The 25441-nt window shown below is 40.8% G+C and overlaps 1 protein-coding gene across 1 annotated transcript; it reads left to right on the forward strand.

Moving 5' to 3' along the window:
* Positions 1-3974: 3974 nt before the first annotated feature.
* On the forward strand, positions 3975-5186 carry CLDN14 (claudin 14). Its single transcript, XM_082752069.1, has one exon. The coding sequence runs from the start codon at positions 4012-4014 to the stop codon at positions 4720-4722; it is 711 nt and encodes a 236-aa protein (XP_082608195.1). The 5' UTR covers positions 3975-4011; the 3' UTR covers positions 4723-5186.
* Positions 5187-25441: the final 20255 nt, after the last annotated feature.

Raw genomic sequence — 25441 nt, forward strand, 5'->3', positions numbered from 1 at the left:
GATAAGACTGATATGGGTAGGGAAATAGTAAAATGAGAAACAATGAAAGAGGCAGCAGTAAAACATGCATCTGTCATGTAATCCAGGGTAAATACCCAGATTAGTGACATTGGTTTCTGCTGTTTATTTGGAGCTTACTTTGGAGACATGTCTCCCAAAGCTAATGCAGCTGTGATACAGCCCAGTGGAAAGTACAGCCTGGGATTTATCCCAGCCATAGCTGTTCTTGTACAGCACAGGCGACAGACAAAACAAAAGTTTATATGTAAAGACAGTTGTCTTTCCAACCCTTGTGCTGTTAAAGAAGTTGGCATAAACTGGCAGAACAAGGAAATTAAAAGTTTCACAGTTCACCGTTTTTCACATTATTTTACAAACACTCAGTGTTTAGATGGGCTATGCTAAACATGCATGCTTCCCTGCTCTTGGTCCAGTACTGGGCCTTGGCATTAGGATCCATCAAACAGCAGAACAGCAGCACTCTTCAAACCAGGTCTGCTGAAACAGTTCAGTTCAGCTGTCTCAAATCTTCAGGCATAGGCCAAACTGCACCAAGAGGATGAAGAAAAAATGATTTTTCTGAGATGATGGGATGGGACAAGAGACCAGGATGTTGCCAGTGTTATTGCTGGAGGAGATGCAAACAGACACAACCGTGACTAAAAGGGGCTTCCTCCAAAAGAAAAAGCTTGCACCTCACATCCTGGGCATCTGAGTGGGCAAGGCAAAAGTAGAAACAAGCCACTTCAGTAGCATACTTGGTTTGAGAAAACCATTCCTGCCTTTTCTAGCAGCCATGCATAGGACAGTGACTCTACTGGCTCCCCTTAGATAAGCAGCCATTTTACCAAAATGCAAAGGTTTTTACCCTGTACAAATGTTGTCTTTGCTTCCTCACAAAACCTGGCTCAGGTTCGCTCATTTTCCAAGCACCTTAACAAACCCTGTCCATGCAGAAAAATGACTTGCTTCTGTTCTTGCATTTAACTAGGCCAGCCCAGGAGAAATATTCAACCAGCCGTTCACCTGATCCCACTGTGGTGGTCATGTTCCTCACCTAACCGGTTAGGAACAAGGCTGTAAGGTGAGACATTTTAACAGGGCCATTGATGTTCTTAGAGATAAAGGCATTCAGTTTCTGCTGGCTTTGCCACTTTCAGGTAGGGAGCAGTAGCAGCTCCTCAGTGGTTTTATTCATCATTATTCAACAGTGGCATTATTCATTCAGTGGCATTATTCAACACCAGGGGCAGCTGGCGTACACTGAGGAAGGCACATGGAAAACCTGAACCAAGCAAGTGGGCTAATTAACACCAGTTTCTTAAATTAGAAGGCTCTTAATGGCTAATGTTTAAAAACAACAACCTAATACTATCTAAAAATAGTTACTGCCAAGCCCCAGGGTATTCTGACCTCCATTAAATTGGAAGTCCACTTCACGTGACTGGTGGTGTAAATCACATTTACCTTTTATATCTTGTTCTCTCTGGGATTAGCTGCAAAGCCTAATGCCTGACCTTGAAAGCCTATTTGCAAACATGCAGGAGTAGCCTTTAGCACTTCTCAGAGCAGTGCGCAATATATGGATATAATGTGTGGACCAAGCAATTGGACAGAGAGCAACCTGGGCTTCCACTTACCTGCAGATGTGTTCAGGGAAGAAAACCAAGGGAGTGGGAGACTGTCAGACCAGGCAGGGATATGAAAGTTAGTGCTGGGGTTAGGGTCTGGAACTGGGGTGGGGGACACCCCAGCTTCTTCTCCAGTTCAGTCACAGATTTCCTGTGCGACCTGGGCATGTTCCCCATCCTTGTGCTATGCCCCAAGGCCAGGTCTAGCTCTCCCTGATCTAGAAGGAATATTGCCAGGATGATTTCTCTAACACGTGGCATGCTTAGATATAGTGATATGCCTCACAAGAAACAAAGCGTAATGTAAAAACAAGACAAAACAAAAGAAACAAACAAACAACAACAACAACAAACACAGTTTAGTTTTCCTTTTGCATAATATATGAAACCAAACAATCTGGAAGACAATCATAGTTTGAGGATTTCTAGAGCCCTTAGCCAAGCAAGTGGCAGGAACAGAAACCAAATGTTCAGTACTGATGGAGACAACCACTTGCTTACTTTTGCTGTGCTCCTCTGTGCTGTGCTTGGCCCTAATGTTTGTCCCGTGATATTGCAGTACTCTGTGATAGCTGTTACAAAGAGCAATATGAAACACAATCTTCCCTGGCAGAATGCAGACAGATCCTGCAGCCAGCACCTACCTAGAACAAGGATTTCTGAGATAAACCCTCTGATTTTTTCTCACTATTTGCCATTTGGGCAAACTACTTCCACAACCACAGAAAGCAGCATATTTTTCTTTAAGCATTAGTTACAGAGCATCTGAAGGGCCAAGAAGTCCTAAAATGAGCCCTGCTCAAGCAAAGCTGGCCTTTGGTTTTGCTCTTCCCTTTTAGCGTGAGGGCCTGGTACTTCTTGGCAGACCTCCCCATCCGACACCACAATTTTCCCCACCCTATGTCTGCGCCTAGCAGACACACTCCAAACAAAAGAAAAGGAGCGTGTCTAAGCACAAGGCTCTCAGCCTGTGTGGTTGCCCTGCCTAACCCATGCAATCCCCATGCTTTTCAATTTTTTTATTTTTTACTTTCCTTTGGCACAAGGTCTATGGCGGATTCTGGGTTGTACTGGGAAGAGACACTCCATATTTCTGTTATGCAGAGATCAGCGCATGCCATGGCGTTGTCTGGAGACAAAAATCAGTACTGGTGCACACCTCAAGCAATCCTGCCTCATTAGTGAGATAAGGTGAATGCAAACCAGCTTTCGCTTTCCTCGATCTGCGTTATTTTGTTGTTCTAATGGTCTTCATTAGTTTCACCAGATGGTTTTCCTCCCTTTGCCTGCAAAGGCCCAGTCCTGCAAACACTTAGGTTTTCTCCCATAAACATGCGTTCAGCACATGCATAGGTCTTTGCAGGATTGGAGCCTAAATTTGTTTCTGTTTCAGAATTCCAAGTTGGATCTTGATGCAACAGTTATTTTATATATTAAAATATCAGGTTTCTGCCCACACACATAATGCATGATGTATAACAGACCTTGCAAGGCAGCCATTGGAAAAGACCACTTAATCTGCGATTTATACAGAAGGAAGAGTTCTTGTTCCTTGTTTTCCAGCTAGAATTTATACACAACGAAACTGTGGAGGTGTTGCTCCTCAGAAGCTCCATGATGTACATCTGGCTTCACATGCTGTCATTTAGCCCACAACCTAAAATCATAAGCTGAGACTCCACAGAGGCTAATGAAAATTATTCCCCTTTGAGTTGCTTTATTAAAATGCAACCTCAAGAAATACTGGCAAGTCAGGAAAGTGACTTTAATCCAATACTTGTTATCCTCTTCCACAGGTTTTAAATCACTCTCGTTGCTCCCTAGTTTGAGCAAATATGCCCTTATTGTTTTTGTAGTCCTGCTATGACCTTCTGGGAATGTTTTCATCGTGTAAAGCAAACTGCAGTTCCCTACTTTATAAATCTCATTCATTCCAAGTGTTAACACTAGCTAATTCTCTGCTTTAGAAGGAAATCATGTTTGTTTTTTTGAAGAGTCTGCTGGGAAGAAGAATATTTGAATTTAAAATATTTTTTTCCATTTCATAAATTGTCTTGAGTTTTCTTCCCAGTGGGCAACAGAAGACTGTTTATATAAGTGAAGAGGGAAGCTTACTTTCCCATTACTTCCACAAAAATACGATTAACAGCGATAACTATGCTAATTATTGCACTAACTGCACTTGGAATGCACCTTACTGGCTGGAGAGGTAATGCATTTGGGTAATAATTAACTCCTTTTTTCCTCAATTACCTTTTATTAGGAGAGCAGAAGGTGTCAAAGTAAAACAGCTGCATATCTTCCAAGAAAAGCCCATGTTTTCTGAAGGAATTCAAGCGGAGGTGCTTTATTAAGGGAACCAGTCAGGACAAACATTAGCATGGCAAGCACGGCTGTTCAGTTACTTGGCTTCTCTCTAAGCCTGCTCGGTCTAATTGGGACACTAATTGCTACTATTCTGCCACACTGGTGGCGAACGGCGCATGTAGGCACCAATATTATAACAGCTGTGGCGTATATGAAAGGGCTGTGGATGGAGTGCGTCTGGCACAGCACCGGCATCTACCAGTGCCAAGTCCACCGCTCCCAGCTCGCGCTGCCTCGTGACCTCCAAGCAGCCCGTGCCATGATGGTGATTTCCTGCGTCCTGTCCGCGCTGGCATGCGTGATTGCCGTCGTTGGTATGAAGTGCACCCATTGCGCCAAGGGGACTTCTGCCAAAGCCTCCATCGCCTTCTCCGGGGGGATCGTTTTCATCCTGGCCGGTCTCGTTTGCCTGGTACCCATTTCCTGGACCACTAACGATGTAGTTACAGATTTCTACAACCCCCTGCTTCCCCACGGGATGAAGTACGAGATAGGTCAAGCCCTGTACCTTGGCTTTGTCTCTGCATCTTTGACGATCCTCGGAGGTGCTCTGCTGTGCACATCGGGCCAGTGCAGTGGGAACGAGGCACCCTACGAGCCGCAGCCCAGAGGCACGAGGAGGACTGCTCCCTCCTGTAGACCACCAACTGTCTACAAGGGAAACCATGCTTCTTCCCTGACATCTGCTTCCCATAGCGGCTACAGATTAAATGACTATGTGTGAGTTCCCTAAGATTTGCCTGCGGGACACAGCTGCTTTATAATTTCTGTGCATGGCATAAAACAAAGCTAGGATGATTTTTAATTTATAAGGGTTACGATACAAAGTTTACCATTGTTCATTTCTTCCTTCCCTTTCTTTCCATAGAAAGAAAGAATGTGAACACAAAACTGCTCCCTTCAGTACAAGGAGAATAAATACAAAGGAAACTGGGATATTCCGGGGACTGCACATACCTGCCTATTTTAAATTAGAGTATTTGCCTACAGGCAGTCCAAGGGAAGTTTTACTGAAAGTAATGTTTTGGTTTGTAGTGTCTGCCCTGCAACAAGCACAAAGTGGAACTGGCCGCGACTTGTTATTTGACCTGTGTCCCAACAGAAGATGCATTTTTTCCTAAAATAGAGAACTTCATGGCAAGACAGTGATTTCCTGTTAAGTTTCTTATCTCCATAATGCATGAATGTTTCCTTATGACCAGGTAGTATTTTGTCTTGACTAACTTTTTGTTTGCTTTGTTTGTTTGTTTTTATAGTGCCTAGAAATACACATTTTAATAGTATTACAACACATGTGTTTGACAGTATTTCATAGCTGATATTTTAAAATTATACTACAATGTTTTGACCTTATCAAAACAAAATGTTAGAACTTTTTGAAACAGCATAATTCGTCATAATGGAAACAAATCATTCTGTGGATCAGAAGTGGGTTTTAGAAATGTCAGTCATAAAATAATAATAATAATAATAATAATAATAATAATAATAATAATAATAATAATAATAATAATAATAATAATAATAAAATACTATCTGATGCTAACTTCTGTTAAAAGTGGAGAAAAAAATAATTATCAGAATTTGTCACAGAATGGACATTTACCTCTTTTGCAGATATGGCATTATGTATTATCAATGAATGTTTCAGAGCAGTAAAACAATTCCTAGAGCCCTATCCCCAAAATACCACGTGATCAAAATAATTTCTTAGACTTAATCTTGATGCTTTTTCCCTGGGGTCCTGATTGAAGCGGCATTATGGTAAATAATCATATTTTTATATACTTCAGCAGAATTTTGGGAAATTTCATTCTGCCAGACTTTGGCACAAGAAGCAGTCTGTGCTGGAAGAGCTTACACACATGGATTGTAACTATTGCCTCTCAGGAGAAATATAATATGAAGATACTTACTTCTAAATTTCTGAGAAAATGTAATCATTACTCAGTGTATTCAAACAATTAAAAAAGAAGAGAAATGCCCTTGTCATTTTACATACAACATGTACTACAAGACTTTAGTATCAAATCAGAAAAAAAAAAAAAAAAAAAAAAAAGGAAGCCCTGGATTACTATTAACCCCAGAGAGCTGTATGTCCCTCTGGAGCAACATACGGACCAACACATTGACATTTAATAGGGTTAATAAAAAAGTACTTCCAACAACTGTGAGGGAACTACATGTGGTGTAATTCATTTGGCCAAAAGCCTGTTTGCAATTACGTTATCACCAGGTAGCACCTCCAGAGCTGGGAGTCTTTCAACACTTACCCAGTTTTCACTCTGAACCTCCCTTTCTGTGGCTGGTCACCTACATTTTTTATTTTTATTTTTTTAATGATGATTTGAGCTGTGACAGAGTATTTTTCAGCATCAATGCAAGTTATCATCATCACCACTTCTAATAAAATAAAATGACATTTCCATGCAATTTGCTGAGAGCAACAATCACAAAAAGGATCTGGGGCCAGGCTCTGGCACATGAGTGGTAAAAACCTATCATGTTTTATTAACTGTAGATATTACATATGATGTGAAAAAAAAGATTTTACAGAAACTTCATTAACACTGCAAACATCTTAATAACAGACTTGGAGATGCAAGGAATAGACAGAAACTGCTTTAGACAATGGCCTCTTAGTCGCGATGGAGCAAAACTGTTTGGAGTTCATTATACATTTTCTCAGACGTCTTTCTAGGGGGAAAGGTAGACTAATAAAGGTGGTCAGTTACACTGTTGTTTTTTTTTCCTGTGTTTACATTACAATAGATCTAGCCAAGTGATTATGATATCAACTTTGAACAAGGGTTTTGGACAGCCATGAATACTGGCACACAAGTCCGAGTCCAGGAAATGGGCTTGTGTGTCATTAGGTAGCATGTTTGCTATATACTGATAAATTATTTCACTTGCCAAGATGTTTGTGCAGTGGGAATATGTATGTGTAGTGCTATTCTTACTGCACAAATTCCCAGCCAAATAGGATACGTGACAGTAGTAAGAACAGTTTATAAAGTCCTGGCAAAAATACCTGGAAGTGCTCTGATGTCAGTGAAGAGAGTGAAATGGTTTATTTCACAGGATGCTGTGAACCAGTGGATCCCATCCCCTGCTGGAATCAACATATGTTTCTGCTCTTTTTTATTTTTATTTTTAAGCTGCCATTTGAAGCAAAAAAAAAGTATCCCTTCTCGCAGCGTTAAAGGTCTGGCAGCCAGCAGGCATGTCTCTGAGACCTCAGCCAAGGAATTAATCCCCACCACCCTCCCCTTGCTGAGTAATCCCTGGTCATCAGCGGCATCTAAGGGCAAAAGAGCGTCAAGGACAGGGGCTGAGCTGCCTGGGCCATGGAGGTGTCACATATGGGAATGTACTCTTTGGGCAGCTGTAAGGATGGGATTTGGCAATAAAGGGCTGTTGTGGTCAGTTCTGCAGCATAAGGGAGAGAGCGGGGCTCTTTCAAAGACACCTCTAACCAGGAACCCCACCTGGGGATGGGATGAGGGCAAGACTGCTGCTTCCCACCTTGGCATCCTCCCTGCAGGCTGTTGTATTAGCTGTTCTCCAGTCACCCTGAATTTTGCCATCTAAAATACAGAAGGCCTTGATATTATCTCAACAAATATGCCAAAAGTGTAACTCTGATTCAGCACATCACATACCATTAAACATAAATCAAAGGAACTAAAGAGAAAAAAAAAAATTACACTTGTTGCTAGAAATTGGATAATAGTCCAAAGGAAAAAAAAAAAAAAAAAAAAAAAAGTGCTACTCTGTTTCTACCGTCCCTGAGGGATTACAACCATGAGCACCCTTGCTAAACAGCATCCCACCAGTATCCTAACTGCATCTGCAGGAAAGGGATCTAACCAGCAGGCTGCAAGAAGAGACTGATCTAAGGACATGAAACCTAGGCGGGGGGTGGGCACAAAGGTAGACCAAGGCCTTCCTGAGGTGCAAGGTAGGTGGGTGGGGAAAAAAAAAAAATAAAGTAAAAAATAAGTAATTTACTTTTCGGCTTAAAGTACAGGAATACATTGATATTAAGCCCTGAAGAAACTGTTATGTCCAAGCCTGTCCTTCTGCACAGCAGAGGCCAAAAGACTGTGTTGTTGGAGGGATGCATGATCCAGTGCCTGAGACAGGCTGTGCTGCTCATTGTCACAAAACCTGGCATAGTTGGTGGGCAGACAGAGGCTCTTTGGGTTGCAAACTGGTATGTTTGCTCCAGTTTTTCCACAATGCCTAATACAAGTACTGAGTAAGGTAAATGATACACCATAGTAAACACTAACTCATTTCCACAACAAACGTGTCCAAGTTAACTAATAAGATGAGGAAATGAACTACAATCAGTAACTAAATGTTTTGCTTATCTAAGACAGAATTCATCAGACCATTTCCACAACTAGCTGTTAATTAAGGTCTTTCAAGTCAGTGCATTAAGACTGATGGAAATTCTGGATCCACCTGTAAATACCTACTGCTGTTTTGCTGTTTACTTTGCTCTATATCCAACAGGATGGTTTGTGGAGAAATACGTATGAAAGACAGCAAGGGTAAAGTGTTTCAAGAGGTCCAGGAGCTGCTTAAAGAAGAGTTGAAAGCTTAATATATTCCCCTTTCTAGCTGATCTGCTAAAATATATTGTATTTTCCTGCATGCCTTATTTAGGTATGTAGTGTAAGAGATTTTTTCTTTTCTAACTTGTTTTCTTAAGAGATTATTCATACAACTTAGCCCATGTGTTCTACATTTTCTTATTCTCACTGCTACATGGGTACCTGGTCAGGCTGATTCCCAGGTTAATTCCTACCCTTTCCTGTTCTTCTGCCCTGACATCCGAAGATATGTCTGAAGCTAGTGAGGCTTGATCCTGACAAAGCATAAATCAGAAGATCTCCCTTGAAGTTAAGTTATCCCACTTTCCCTACTGCTCCCCCTTCCCCAGGCAGGAGAGCTAGATGAGGTGTTCCCTTCGCTGAGAAACCTGCCAGTTTTGTAAGGCAGTTTTCCATCAACTCCAGCATCTGAAAACACTCCACAAAGAAGACAGGAAGATATACTGACTTTTTTTTCTTTTTTTTTTTCTTAGACAAAGGCCTCCTGGGGGAAAATGTTGTTAATTTTATTTTCTGCTTTAAGCACGAGGAAGATCCATTCATTTTATTAGCTTGCACTTAAAACATCTTTGGTAAGCAAACTGCTGCAAAGTAGAGTGAATAAAAAGAGTGAATCAATGTGCAGATTTTGATCTGTTAAGAGCACATGTATATACTTTATATGTGTGTGTGGATATATAAAATGGTGGAATTCTGGCTGCGTTGACTTTACAGAGGTCAGAATTTCACCCATAAGCTTATTATTATTGTCAATACTTCCAAGTCTATTATAGAGCTTTTAACTAAAAGGCCTCCAGAGCAAAGAAAATCAAAGTCAAGGGAGCTTTGCCCTGTAAGAAAGACAGCAAGGAGGGACTTGCCATGGCCATTTCACAAAGTGTTTCGTACTGAGCAGAGTAGTTGTATCTGGTGGCATGTATGAATGAGTCTCCCTTCCACTTGAGTCAAGGACAATCAATTTTATTTTTAAAATGTCATAATCAGTGATATTGATCAACACTCCCTAATGGGGTTGCTCTCGAATCCATACTGGCTTGGGTTATTGCTACTTCCCTTGCAATTCATGCTCAATTAGGCTGCCTGGCTAATGCATGTCAGCTTCATTTAATCGCTCTCAGGCCTGCAGTGTGAGAAAAGGGCAAGCTGACAGAGTAATCCTGCACTTTCACTTTGCAGTGAGCTGCCTATTTGTTTTATTTGTTCAAATTTTAAAGGGCTAAGCGCTTGTTACATGGAAAATACAGAAGAGCAAAAGTCAAGAAGTACTAATAAGCCTTGGAAAACAGAGCTAGAACTCAGTTGCTTGTGCAAAGAATTCCTAATGTGTTTGGTATTCCGAAAGCAAGGTGGATTTTGTAGCTGGTTGCTGATGAGTAATGCTTGTCCATGGAAACTGCAAAAGAAAATGGGTAGAAGCAAATGTCTTCTGCCAGATACATCCTCGGAAGAAGAATGTTTATTCACTGGTTGGCTGAGGGTAATGTGGCAGAAGCAACCTCTAGAGGAAGCTGGCAAACAGCTGGAAATCATAGACTTAACAGTTGCTTCCATAATATATAATATTAAAGTTAAATAATGTTAATTAATTAGGGGAAAGGGAGAGAGAGAGGGATGGCAGCACGCCAGCAGAAGGGAAGTAGCTATTAAACACCTAAGATCTCCAGCCTGTGCAAGAAGCGTGTGCACTTCCCCCAGCACGCCAGTTGTGAGCTGAAACAAAGAAATCACCTGTGACCACCAAAGTGCCTGGCTGCAGACAGAGGCTCTCGGGGCATCTAGACATGAAACTAAATACCAGAGGAAGAAAAATGCAGGTATGAGAAAAGTAAAGGAAAAAAAAAAACCTCTAGGGGGGCTTTCCTGAGCGTGGTGCCCCCTTTATGGTTGGGCTGTATGTCCCTTGCCGCCTTCCCACCTCCTGGCTAAAGGTTAGGTTTTGCTGAGGGAAAAAAGAAGTCAGAGAAACACTTGGAGCCTAGAGCACTGCTGTGAGTCCCAGATTTCCAGCCCCAAAACCTGATGCATGTCTTGGGAATCGAACCCGCATCTGACCATGAGAGGCAGACTAAGGTCGTATTGTATTTTCTGTTTCTTTCTAATTTTGGTAGTGCAAGTTGGTGGGTGTTGCTACTCAGATGTTTGCCTGATACTTGGGGGAGGAGAAACAATCTCACAAATTTTGGGTGTCTTGTCTCCTTTGAGATTAACGCTCTGCATCAATGACAGTTCAGTCTGCCTGGTGGGACCTGTGCTCCTGACCCCTGCAGGATGCAACCAAGCAGATGCTGTCTTTCTGCAGGCAAGCAGCACACAGCTGGCTTTAGGGAAAACATCACCCTCAGCAGCATGTCTGTAAACCCCACCTCATCTCTGTACCTCTGCAGAGCCATGCCTGGGGCCCTGTCTAACAGAACTATAGCAGGAGAGCATTAAAAAGACAATATGAAAATAAGCTCACTCCAATACGGCAGAATGGGTTATTTGCTCTTTTTTTTTTTTTTTTTTTTTTTTTTTTTCATTGATTTCTTCAGTTTTTCTTTTTCTAGCCACGACAGGCCTCCTTCTTGTTCCCTGTTTCCTCTGCTCCAGCCTCTCCGGGTTAGTTGGCTTTAGAGTGTGCTTCTAGTTTTAGACTTGCTGAGGGTTGTTGCACATGATGGCAATTACAGCAAAGAAAACTGAAACCATCCAGGACAGGAAGGGGAAAAGAAAGCTGTAGGCTTCAGCCTCAGATTTTAGTTTAACAGAGCTGAAACAAATCCAGTACTCTTACAAAGACATACAATTATTAGTGCAAGAAATCTGTCAGATGGTAACAATGCTTACAGAGGCCACCTACATGTAGAAGTGCTCTATGATTCACTACTATTGTCTTTGAATAAAATGTTGTCTGAACTCCACACAAGGTAAAAGATTTATTTATTATAGCTATGTTTTTCCCATATTTCTCTTTCTACAATAAATTTTATGAGAACTAACTTGTGTAGCATTTGTAAGAAGGCAAGAAAAGTATTATTTATTTATTTGTTTGTATATTTCAACTGTGATGTCCTTGCTTAGCCAGCCTGGGGATCTTCCTTGTATTCAGGGCCTAATTCTGCAACATTTTGGCCAACAGGCTTTTGGCCACAGGCAAACAGAAAACACCAAAACTATTAATTTTTGCTTTTTACACCTGAGTGTTCTGGGTGTTAACTGCCTGTATTAATCCTTTATGTCCATCTGCTTTTTATTCTTCTTTTATCTGCCAATAACCAAGCATTTTTCATTTATATAAATAAATAAATGAAGCTGTATTATGCCTGTGGATGCTTCATAAAATGTCCTTAAATTAGTCACTTTTATATTTGTACTATGTACTCTTATATACCAGTTTATGAAAGGAATATGTTACGAGTATGGATTACCAACTATTTTTGTGTTCCAGGCTACTACAAACAGGCCCCTTTAGATGTAGTCAATGCAAACCCAGATGCTGCACCAGCTTTTCTCATCCATGCTTGTTTTGAGCATATTTGAGCTTTTAAAGTTATCTTATGCAGCTACTTTAATATAAGAGTAAAGACAAAATTCGTAACTCAGGTAACATGGTCACTGATGACTATGGGCCATGTGCTAGAAACACTATCACCAGTAACACGCAACTTAAACTGCAAATGGTTGTTACCATAACAAGTATATACACATGTAGCTGGTGAGATCCTCATGAAATTAGGAGTGGCACTATAAATGTCATCCGCTTGTACAAACACTTTTTTTTACACTAAGCACCAGCACAGTGCAGGGCAGAAAAGAAAAAAACTGTTCCAGAGTGAATGCCATCTTCACCATTGCACCTATAAGCTGCGGTGTGCTCTTGGAGGGCCTCAGTTCACTGCAGTGGGACGACTGCCACCAAAGCCATGGTAATCTCGGTACCTGCCACAGTAATGGCAGTGAAAGACAATCAGCCTGTTGTTCGTGTTTGCTGGGGTCTTGAAAGAAATCATTTTAACTAAAAAACAAAAGCTCTGTATGTTTCTGGCAATGCATGATGTATGGAGCACTGCATTCCTTTTAAAGCAGTTGTCTGTGATTTGATGTTTATTTGATTATTATTATTTTTTTTTAATGTGCATTTATAAATGCAGACTTTCTAGGCATTGGTGGGATGGATTTAATCTTTTTGCTGTATTTTCTCACAAATCCTTCATGTATGAAAGGAGATAAAATGGGCCATTTTGTATCACGGTTGTAAAATCTTCAAAATCATCTACAGCAACCTTGTACCTCCATATCACAGCCAGCATAGAAGTGATTTGGGACAAAATCACAGCTGTTATATTTTGTTGGGTTTCTGATGAAAGATTATGGACTTAAGTCTGTGATTGTTTTTTTCTTCTCAGTTTTTTAAACAAAAACCAAAACAAGTATTTATTTATTTATTATAATGGAAGAAAGAGAAATAATGTTAGGTGAGGCTTTCCTTATAAGAACATAGAAAGAGAAAGTTTGCAGAAGAACAAACCAGCCAAAAAGAAACACTGTTTAAAATTAAAATGTTTCCTGCTATCAGGAAATGAGTATCTGGACTAGTCTTTTCATAAGGCTACTGGTGGCAAGCAACCAAACAGATATTAAATTGGAGTGTGGTCACTTAATGAAAGGCATAATGGGATGTCATTCCCTTGGACAAAGGGAGATGGATTAAATAAACCAGAAGAGACATTTCACACATTTTACCCATCTGACAATGAAAGTTTTCAGTACAAAACTTGAAACACTATCAAAAATCTTTATAAATAAGGCAGAAAAAATCTTAGTTTTTCTTAGGAAATGGATAGTGTCTGGACAACTAGATGGGAGTTCTCAAAGCATCAATACAGTCATCAATATAGAGTAGGTAATTTAACTTTTAAATTGTGTTCCACAATAGCTCAAATAATAAAATTCACAGAAGTGGAGAGTCCCCCACCTCAATTAGTACTACTAGTTATTGAGTGCTACCAATGTACATCTGCAAATAAAGTGGGGAGGAAAAAAAATAAATTTCTAATATGTCAGTGAATAGGGAAAGAAATAGAATGCAATTAAATCTTTTTGAATTGGTCAAAACTGGGAAAATAAAAAGAAAAACTGAAAGAACTAGTCAAACACATCATTCTAAACATCCTTGAGAAATATGTATCATACCAAATTACATGCTTTTCAGTCCTCTAGTCTTAATGTAAGCAGAGCAGCTCAGATATTTTCTTGTAACCTCTACTGACTAGTTGACATCACATTTGCATCTAAGTACTCTAAGTAAGTTGAAATGCTTACTGAGCTGGGATGGGACTTGCCATAAACACAGCCTACATTTCACAGTAAGAAATTCAACAAAGAAAATTTCACAGAAGGAGGTTGGGAGATATTTAGCAGGTTATTGGTCAAAGACTTTGCCATGGTTTTGTTGAGGATTTGGCTTGATCTAGTTAATAAAGAAAAATGAGACCACACAAGAACAAAAGTTAAAAGAAATATTCAAACAGCCATTTACTTAGCCAGCACGGCTGAACTCAACTATGAAGAACCTGAGTACAGAAAGACAGAAGAGACCAAAAAGTAGTTGCTGGAACATAATCTCAAGTGCCTTTCCTTTTCTCAAACTTGCATGAGGTAAATTCCAAGTTCTTACACCAAATATGTGTTTGTGAAAGAAACATTACCAGTCTTTGTCTCACTGCAGCCAAGAGTGATTCACAATAAAAATGGTATGGGCCCTTCTTTGGGGTCTCAGCACATCACCGTGATGCAGATCCCGTATCGCACGGGAATATGCTGCACAACTACCAGTGTCTTGGCTCCAGCAGTTCCTCAGGTTCCTCCCACAGTTTAAACTCATCCTCTCCCAGAATCCCAAGGAAATTAGGAGCCTTTTGGCTTTTTTGTACTTCATCTCAGAAGTTACATGGCAGACATAAAAGCAAGCTGACACATTACATTAAAAATGGGGGGCTTTGCACATGATTTCTGAATGTCTTGTTGCTTTAAAAAGGTCAAAACAGGTTAATACCAGCCATTAGAGAAACTCACACTTCATGAACAAAAAAGAAAACTATTAATTTTACCGTCCAAACTTAAAATTGAGAAACACAAAGGAAATGCCAGACACAGGTCACCAAGGACAAGCACAAGAGAACAGATTTTAAAAGTCAGTTTTGTAATTGGTTCCCTTCTGATTTCTCTAGCTCCTCTACATATACTTCCACTGATTTGGCATGCTGGAGAGGTATAAGCACTCATTTAAAAGAGATTTGTACTGTCGTAGAGCCTTTTAATATACTGGCTGAAAACCCATTTCACATATTGATTATTATTATTTTTGATCCATCCTCAGCAATCAGACATCAGTCACATACGGGATTTATACACTCCATCCAAATATACCAATCTATGGAAAGTTACAGAAAAACTGCCTGTAAAGTTGAAGAGGAGAAATATCTATCACCGCAGGAATCCCCAGGAATAAGAGATTTCTCATGGTGTAGTGGCAATTTAAAAAAAAAAAATCCATCTCGAAAGGAAAAGTTATGCAAGCTGACCCAGGGTTAATACTTCTATTTGTTACTTTATTTATGCTTAACACTCAGATATCAAAGTGTGAAATTCAAAAATGTGTGGCCTAAATGAAATCATGGTTGATTGACTTCCATAGTTGGTACTGCATTTTAAGACATTGCCAAATAACAGACAATTCTATGAAAAAATATACTATGAAGCTCCACTGTCATTCTCCATCTTGATTCTTCCATTTCCTGAATGATTTGTTGGTCTTCCCATGCAACAGTTCATTATTGTTATTGCATCAGGAACTAGACAATAAACTCCTTAAAGGCAAAAACTTATGGATTTATTAGCTTTTGTGCATTAACATTTCATTCCTTGCCAGCAAAGCACTTATTCTACTTTCACGTTATTCACTAACGGTGTAACATTCCTTTTCCTGTCATCAACAGCCGATGTACTTTTCACAGTGTCAGCTGGGTTAAAAGAAGTCTGAAAGAAGCAACGTTTCAGGTCAGACACTAAGGGTGCTGCTGGTCAGAAAACATTATAAAGAATTATGGATTAATCAGCACTGCGTTTTGACAGAATTTCCCACTTGTCCTTTCTAACTTAGAAAACAGTACTACGCTTTCCTTCTAGCAGAGATTTGCAGCTGACTTCTCCAACTCCTTTTCCTTCACATTAGTAAAACTGTGCAGTTAACCACTGAGATAGGAGGAGGAAAGTCATCGTGGCCATTAAATTATTAATATGTGGTAGACATCTATGAAAGGCTGGCCTTGCCAGAGGATTTGGTCTTGCTGGTGGGTGGCTAATGGAGATTGATGCAGTTAGTGTTTCAAACCACTTCTGCTGTGTGATTCAGTAGATGTAAAATTAATGCCATCTGCAAATTGGCAGTGACCACTCTAAAGATTTAATTCAGTTGCTGAAGAGTGAAACAGAGCTATCATAGCTTTTCTTTAGGAACAAAACCCTTCAGATAAGCAGATGTGAAATTTCTAAAGGGTAAAAAGATTCTCTGTTTTCAAATATCGTCTCTTCTGATGGTTCAAGACATCAAAGAGGGCTGATCTAATAATCATAGTGTTTTTACACCACAGATAGCTCTCTCTCTCTCTCTATTTAAAAGTTTACAACATACAGAACGTATCCTAAACTTCTTGCTAATATGTCTTAAATTTACTGTCAGCACACTCTCACATCTAGATTTGTCTGTGGGCTTTGAAACAATTCTGGGCATCCACAGACCTAAACCTTTGCCAAACTCATTTAGCCTACATCTCTGACAGTTACAGCTGTTCTATTCTACTATTATAATGGATGGGCAACGAATAAAAAATCTTGTTGATTGGGCCTGATAGAGCAGAAACAAAATAATGAGCTCCCGTGGTAAGAACTGAACAATGATCTCAGATTAGATAAGCCTCTAAGAAGCCCAGCTGAAGGGACTGTCACATCAGCAGCAAACAGCTCCAGTGTCCTACCCAGCAAGAGGTTTAGCCTCCGAGCCCAGATGCCTCTGGCATTATGTTAATGCCCAGTGCCTGCTACATCTGTGCACAAGGCCTGCATCGTCAGCATTTAACTCATTACCCCCAGGAAATCCTACGAGATGCTTGGAATATAGAAAGTATTATCCTGTCCTGTGGTATCTACTGGGATATTTATGTGACCTGCGTCACTGGCAGTCTCACAAGCACTGATGGATTTAGCTTCAGAGTATCCTCAGGAGGCACGCAAGGATTGCTGTCCCTGCTTTTTCATGATGAGTGCTGAGCAATGGGGAGAGTTAGACAAGTGTTGGCAACTTCACTAGCAAGGTTTTAAAAAGTGACCAGCTTGCTGGTCCTCAGCAACCCTCAGACACCAGTGGCAGCAGAGCAACACAACACAAATTTCTGAGACTGGGTAACACACCCTGTGTCTGGGACAGAAGCAGGGGTCGAAGCTGTGTCCCATCTCAATGCCATCTACACCTGGCCTGTCCTCTGTATCCAAAGGAAAGGAATATTACAGTGGAGGATGAGCTGAATTATCTACTACATTGGATTTATACTTCAGGATATTCAATAGCAGCTGACTCCAACCTGTGTTTCATCTGCATGCATGTGGAAAAAGCCACCTACAGCTCCCTGCAGGTTAATCACAGAATCCCAGAGGATGTAGCCAATAGCTCCTTTCCTATTTCAATGCAGTCTGAATTGGGTATTAACTACCTGCTGTGTTTGGCAGATCTCTTATTCCTAAAATAAATAACTGTATGAAAAGTCATAAACTCTATATTGGACTTTTTCATTAAAAAAAATATCAAAGTAATGTCAGGTTTTTAGCAGCCTCACTTATTGCAGTAAATCTGGCTTCTACAGCTGTTCATGTTGTACTGTGTGCTTCAGCCAAGTGTAGCTGCAGTCCAACATTTCCTTCTTAAGGTATCCCTTACCTAGAGCAAAGCCAAGTGAATTTTGGACAGGACTAGTGTGCTAGAAATTATGAATGCGCTCTTATTAGAGCAGGTTGCATGTTTTACATTAAATATTCATTCAAATAACAATCCAGCAAAATGTTTGTCAAGATGATAGTTACTTTGGCTAAAAGAACACATTTTTTCCCCCAGTCTCCACCAAAACTGGCCCATATTTATCACATCAAGAATCTAAGGACATTACCAAAGATCTTGCTTAAACTCGGCTGAGCTCCTGCGTTGGTGCCAGATCCTGCTCTCCTGTTTTATAGCTGTACCATTTCAGAAATTACTTGGTTCTCACTAGGGACAATCCTTTTACAGGTTCCACTGCAGCTCATAAAAGGGAAAAAAAGGAAGAAAAAAAAAAGTAGCATTTTCTGCTCCTGCCTGTTAAAATCCTGCTTGTGTTGAGCTGAAACCCACAGAATGCCTCATAAAGGGATTTGATTTCGGTGTCATGGTTTTCCATGAAGAACCAAGTTTACCTCTACTTCACACATCCCTGCTGCTTTCACCCCACTGCCACCACTGCTCCTTCACTGTGACTTTCTCTATCCCCCTTTCCTCAGTTACCAGCTCTTTGTGCTGCTATGTTCTTGTGGGCATCTTTCTTGTCATGGAAGAACCTTTCTTTGCCCGACCACAGCTGTCTTCTCCTGTTTTTTTCCCATGCTACCTCTGAAGCCCTGTCATAAGCCTTCCCACACTACTCTCATTTGTGCTGGGGACTCTAAAGGCATGTTTGTTTGGTGTGTATTAGGTGGATGGTCTAAAGTGGGCCCTGATCTTGCAGTGGGCTACACAGTGCCTCGGGCCAGGTAGCTGATGGGGCACGCACCAAGCTTTGTGCATTGTTTAACACAGAGACCAAAAATGTGTCTGTGACACAGTTCATAAAGGTATTTGCACCATGGCTTATTAAAAATGTTGGACTAAAGAAATTCTGAGCCCTCAGTTACCTAGAAAACAAGTTTCGTACTTTCATACTTAGTTTCTTCATTTTGTTATTTTTCCAATTTTACAGCTAATGTATGTTTCCAAAGCCTCATTGTCAACCACTTGTATGGTACAGCACATTTAGGACTCTGTGTTGTTACAGGTCAAGTGGTATCACTATTCTCTTTTTTTCCCCTCAAATCCAGGTTGTAAATATGGGCCAAAAATACACCAGGTATCACAAACAAAGTTAAATCATGAAAGAAAGGTTTCCTCTAAAAGACAGAGAACTTCAGTATTCTAGTAGAATTACATACCTTATTCTAAATCAAAAGATCTAGCAAGGTGGTTAAACTAATAAAGTTAAAGATTAGCAATATTGCCATCATGTGGCTACTATAAGTAAATGCTCAGGCATGATCCTGAATTTATTAAGTACCAGAAGGCAGACTGCATCCTCTGAATTCTGCTCTTAAAACTAAGAGGCAATATTTAAAGTTGCTTGTTACTATTATAAAATATGATTATTTCTTTGTTACAGTAGTGATTTATGTAGCAAGAAGGTGTGTACAATAAAGTTATATTACCTCTTCCACTGTGGCCCTTATTCTCACGGATTTGCAGCTCATATTTAAGAATTCACTCCAAAACTAATCTTGAGTTATCCACCCAGAAGAGAGATAATAGAAAATCACCTTTTACTGCAGAAAACAACAGGGAAGGACAAGTAGTCATTTTAGATGCCCTTCATATTCACAAGGGCTTATAAGTAAAGTTTTATAGTCCAAACATCTAAATTACTTAATCTTATGACTGTTAGGAACATTCATTATTTTCAGTAATTTTATTCTCTCTCTCTCTCTCTTTGTCTCTCTGTCTCTCTATTCACTGCACTATCACAAGACACTATACTGACTAAAAAATGTACAAGGAAGAGACTTCCATAACTCATATCATAACTGTTCAATTTTGCTCAGTTAGCAAAATAAAATCCTTTATATTATAACTACCAAAAGTGTGGACACACTCTGGCACATGCTAAGATATCTCATCTCCTGGCAGGAATTAATATAAAAAATATGACTTAGATTCATTTATTTGTTTGTTTGTTTATTTAATATAAAGTGTGAATACACTTGACTATATTCCAAGGTCGGTGTAAACTTACAAGCCAGTTTGAAAACTGGTTCTCTATTTCTGGCAATCTGATAAGTGAAATAGAAACAAGTGTATTTACTACCAGCACTTACTCTAGCAACTATTACGTAACAGCCATTTGCAAGGTACTCCGATTGTTTTGGTTGAAAGACACTATCTATGTACACACAAGTTTCCCAGTATAGAGTATTCTCCATTCTACAAGGTACATTGCAATGACCAATAATTCATCTTTGTTAAAGTACTGTCTGCTCTAACTTACACATACTTGCACATAGGCAAAATATTACAGCAAGGCTGTTCTGTGTTATTACTGCTTATGCATGCAAGAAACTCTGATTTAGCTTCTTGCTGGTTCCAGACATTGCTTTCGTGCAGTAAATTATCATACAGCAGAGATGCAGCTTATTCACAGAGTCAAAATAGGAGTTTAAAATGCTGGAGCACACAGCCAACATATTATCTCTTTTCTGCTTGCAGACTAAATCCATACCTTCTTTCTTACACAACTATTTATAAGTATATCCAGCTGGTGCAACCTCACTGGTGCCAGGAGAAGGCAAAACAAAAACATCCATGAGGCTCCTGCAGCTTCCAGTATGTAGGAGGCAGCATTCATTTAGCCCAAAGTATGATTTTAAACCCGTTCAATTAAGCTAAGATTATACAGATATCCATTTCCATTCAATCTGGCCCATTTCCCTTAGCAAACGAAGGTTAAGAATGCCTTATTTCAACTTATTTCAAATAAATACGCCTGCATGGCTTATTTATTTATTTTTGCTGCTTAAGTACACGGGAGAATTTTATACCTAGACAAAACCTGACATTATTTATAATCACCATTGTTGCGCCTAGGAATCACATCATGGGAATGTCAGAGAAATAAGGCCCTCCAAAATTAAGCTTTTCTGGTTAATGTAACTCATAGCAAGAAAAATATTTTTAATGGAAAATATTAAAAAGGGATATCGATATATGCAAGAGTGCACACATGTCCGTCTATGTTCTTGAAGCATTGAATGAATCCAACAGCCCTGCAGACAGCCAATTTTAAATAATTGGAGGGCCCAAAGAGACTCCAAATACCGAAGCTTTGGGGAGTTAGGACAAACACCATCAGTCCATACAAAAAAGATACCAGCGGCTCCTGTTAAAAGACAAAAACAGGTTCTTCTCCTTTCAAGAGCACCAGGATCATGTTTTCACAGTCCCTGGACAAGCCCAGATTTATGAGCAGTTTCCAGACAGAAAGAAATTTGCGAACCTTTTTAATTATTCATGCTCTCAGAGGCAAACCCTCTCAGGTTGCAGGCCAAGAGGCCTCAGGGCCATGGCTTTTTGGGGGGGGGGTTCAGTTGAGGGAGTAAGCAGCCGGATTCTCAGCAATATCACTTGGATGAAAGTGGCTGTCAGGCTCAAGAAAAACACCACCATACGCTGCTTTGGCACACATGAAAGGGAACTGGCAGGGGAACAGCTTAACTGCTCCCCGCTTGCAAATTCCAGCTCTTCTGCTGGTGTTTGAGCACCTGCGGCCCAGGCAGCAGGGCACTCAGTCAGATAGGCAGGCCAGGTCAGGCCGTGCTGGTGGAAGGGAGGAGGGCTGGGCAGATTGCTGCAAGGTTATTAGACCACAGCAGAGAAGCAAGGGCTTGTTCCTTCTCTCATGCTTCCTTTGGAAGGAGGACAGAAGGAGCAGCAGCTTAGCAAATGCCACTCGGTGCAGGCCTGGGCTGCCAGGTCAGGGGAACCTTGGCACCCACAGGCCGATTCTCTGCAGCAGGCCGCTCTGCCAGCACCCTGAAGAAATGGCATCGAGAAAATGGCAGCGCCCCAAAACCCCACACGTGAAGAAGAACAGAGCTGCCGTATGGGGCTCTGGGCTCGTCAGAGAGAATGATAATTGGTACCAAATGCGGGCGTTTTGCTTCAGAGCTTATTGGCAGCATGAGCACTGCCAAAGAAGGGCTGACAGATCTCCAGATCTCCTGTTCCTATTTGGAATGAGGTGGGGAAGGGACAAAAATACCAGGTTAATGTTGTGCTGTCTTGCATTTTGAATACTCCTTGCCTGATAGACTTTCCTCAATACCAAAATTCACAACAGCCTTCCCATTAAGCCTGTCAGCACCTCTGACCTATTGCTCCCTAATCCAGAGGTTCTGCTGGACCTCTGTGCAGCCAGCCTTTCGTGCTGCTGCAGCTTGGGGCTATCTGTCACCTCAGCCCAGGACACCGACTAATCAAAGGTCAATTGATTAGAGAACCTGCAGTGTCAGCTCCTGCTGGAAAAGCCTTCGGGTTTGCCTGAGACACTGCTGATGAGTAGAGTGAGAGGCTGTGCTCTGTTTCACAGCTGGCACCACTGAGGAGACCTTTCGATTGAAGTCAGCCTGTGGTATTTTCCTCCTGAAAGAACCATTTCCTGCTGAAGCCTATTCGCAAAATTTCTTGTTCATCAGGTGGAAAGGAACCAAAAATAATCACTTTTTGGAAAAGACAATATAAAGATGATGAAAAATGTCTTTAAGGAAAAAAATGCATTCTGGAGCAGAGTTGTTTCTGCTCAGTTTGATAAGCAGCTAATTCCCTGAATGCTGTCACCTGCTGGCAGGAAACCACAAAACTGAGAGGTTAGTGGCAAGAATAGAGCCTTCGTGTTCCAGAGGAAAGAAAGCAATAATACAACTGTAACCCATCTTGGAAAACGAGGTGTTCCTGAGTAAGAAGGATCATTGCAGAGCTGAGAGTTCTGTACGGGAACTCCCAGTGACACCAAACTCTCTCACTGCCACCTCGCACTGATAAGGCTTTCTGCACACTCAGCTTCCCATTTATTTCTCTTTTTCTCAAATGCTATTTTCTTCTGCTTCGGTTACCAACTCTCAAATACTTCTATACATCCTAGCTCAAAAAACATAATCCACCCCTGTCACTTTTCCATTCCCAGCCACCTCCATTTCTACCCCCTCTTCTCCTCAACAATTATGGCCCTTTCCAATTCCTTGCACAGCAAAGGGGTACCACTAGGTAGGAGCATTGTCTCATATCTGCCTAACCGTGATTTCTATTTTGGACTGGATAGAGGAAAAATAAAACTTCAATAGCACAGACAGCGTGTTGTCTAGTGGCCTAAAAAGTAACCATTATTACACACCAGCAAGTCATTCCAGGAGCAAGACAGCTGTGAATCCACCCCCATCTAAAATGTTGCAAATCTATTTGAAAACACTAGTGCAATTAGCTATATACATGTACCTATATGAAACAAGGCCTCACTAGTTCAGTGGTTCACAAAAGTATTTGGTTTTTAGGGTGGTACATGTAAGTCCGCATATGCTTTTGTTGAGAAGTAAGCACTCCTCATGATTTTAACTACAGGTAACTAAACAACAGAGAAGGCATCTCATTGAGAGGGCAGCACTAGCCTAAAACATGGTGGAAGCAGCAAAAAGCATGTTTCCAGGCAGGAATACAAAATGGCAAATAAATAAGGAGTTGTCTCTTGCAGTCAGAACATATTTCATGTGTGGGTATTGCTTGCATACTGCCCTTACACCCATGGTCACTCTCTCCTAGATGCCAGTGGCTTTGAGTGAAAGCCCTCATCTTCTTCATTTCCTTTTAATAGGCTGGAAGGCAAATAAGATGGTAGTGCAATGTTTTAAAACAGATTAGAACAGATAAGCTGGTGCTGTTATACCACCACATATATATATATATTAAAAAATAATCAGATATATATGATTGTTTTTTTGACTAATGGCTGGGGCATGCAAATGCATAGTGCTATGTGTATCACAACTTGGGATCTCTTGGCAAGATAATCCCAAACTGGCTGAAGCTGGAGCGTGTACTAACCAGATGGTTCATACACGTTCCAGATCCTTTCCATTCCCTCTGCAAAGAGCTTTTCAACAGAAATGATGCTTAAGACTTTCTTGGAAAGTTCAGGGCTGCATGTGGCATTTCAGGTTTATTAATTCATATCTCCCAACAGACAAAGGGTATCATGGTACAGACTTAATTTCCTCAAACGATTAGAAAATACCATAAATATATATTAAAAAAAAAAAAAAAAAAAAAAAAAAGTCCATCTTCCTAGAAGGAAGCTTGTCAAAACAGTAAAATCAATTTATTTGGTAATAATGCACATTTGTTATAGAGAGTCAATTACAACTTGCTATTAAAAAGAAAACTTTTCTTTCTCTTCCCTGCTCCCAGTAGCGTTTTCTCCCAGCCTGAGGAGGAGGAATCCTGTTAGAACAGTGACATCCAGTGGTCACTCCGAGATGTCTTTTCACACAAAGGTCTCATGCTTTGTGCTTCTGCAGCCTGGGCTTTTTGAACCATTCACTGAACTTTGTACAACTGAATGATTGTTCACCAGCAAAGGCACATAGAGTAAAGTTTTTTTTTTTTTTCCCTGGCACAGGTAAATGATTACACATACAAACAGAAACACAAAATAAAAAGGTATGCAGAATTGGGACATTGAGATCTATTATCAAGACGTAAGTACATAGGATCACAGAATGGTTTGGAAAGGACCTTAAAGCCCATCCAGTTCCACCCCTCCCTGCCATGGGCAGGGACACCTCCCACCAGACCAGGTGGCCCAAAGCCCCATCCAGCCTGGCCTTGAACACCTTCAGGGATGGGGCACCCACAGCTTCTCTGGGCAACCTGTGCCAGTGCCTCACCACCCTCAGAATTAAGAATTCCTTTCTTATATCTAATCTAAATCTACCCTTTTTTAGTTTAAAACCATTACTCCTTGTCCTATCCCTACACTCCCTGAGAGAGTCCCTCCCCAGCTTTCCTTTAGGTACTGGAAGGCCGCTCCGAGGTCTCCCTGGAGCCCTCCCAGGTCCCTCTGGATGGCATCCCTTCCCTCCAGCGTGTCCACCGCACCACTCAGCTTGGTGTAATCAGCAAACTTGCTGTGGGTGCACTCAATCCCACTGTCCACATCATCTACAAAGATGTTGAACAGCACTGGTCCCAGCGCTGACCCCAAGGAACACCATTTGTTATTGATCTCTGCCTGGTCACGGAGACATTGACCACAACTCTTTGAGTGCAACCATCCAGCCAATTCCTTACCCACAGAGTGGTCCATCCGTCAAATCTACATCTATCCAATTTAGAGATGAGGATCTCATGCGGGACAGTGTCAAATGCTTTACACAAGTCCAAGTAGATGATGTCAGTTTTACATGCAGGAAAATCATCTGAGAAAGGGAAAGTTACACTTGCCTCCAACTTGAACTCTTTGATATATACAGTTCACATACACCATCAGTCAATGCAGAAGACTTTGTGTGATATCTGTAGTGGATGTGTGCACTCCCAACCTTTCATTATGTTTTTCATTATGGGTACTTTCATTATGCATCTGTACAAAATTCAGGTAATTTTGAGGATGAATTCTGAGAAATGTTTCATGAAAGTCACATATCTCAGTGAACTTCCACAGCTGGTAATTAGCTTATCAATCTCAATTGTTAAATCACTTGCTCATTCAACCTGAAATAGCTGTATTCACTGAATTACAGAATGGCTGAGGGTGGAAGGGACATCTGGAGGTCATCAGGTACAACCGCTGCTCAAGCAGGGTGTGGTGGTTTCACACTGAGCAGGTTGCCCAAGGTCATGTTCAGACTACTTTTGATGACCTCCAAGGAGGGAGACTCCAAAACCTCTCTGGGCAACCTGTGCCAGTG

Source organism: Aythya marila, assembly GCF_965140915.1.
Source record: "Aythya marila genome assembly, chromosome: 1".
Lineage (NCBI taxonomy): Eukaryota > Metazoa > Chordata > Aves > Anseriformes > Anatidae > Aythya > Aythya marila.

What these genes read in the sequence shown, in the direction of transcription:
- CLDN14 (XM_082752069.1), top strand. Translation starts at nt 4,012, where the DNA reads ATGGCAAGCACGGCTGTTCAGTTACTTGGCTTCTCTCTAAGCCTGCTC.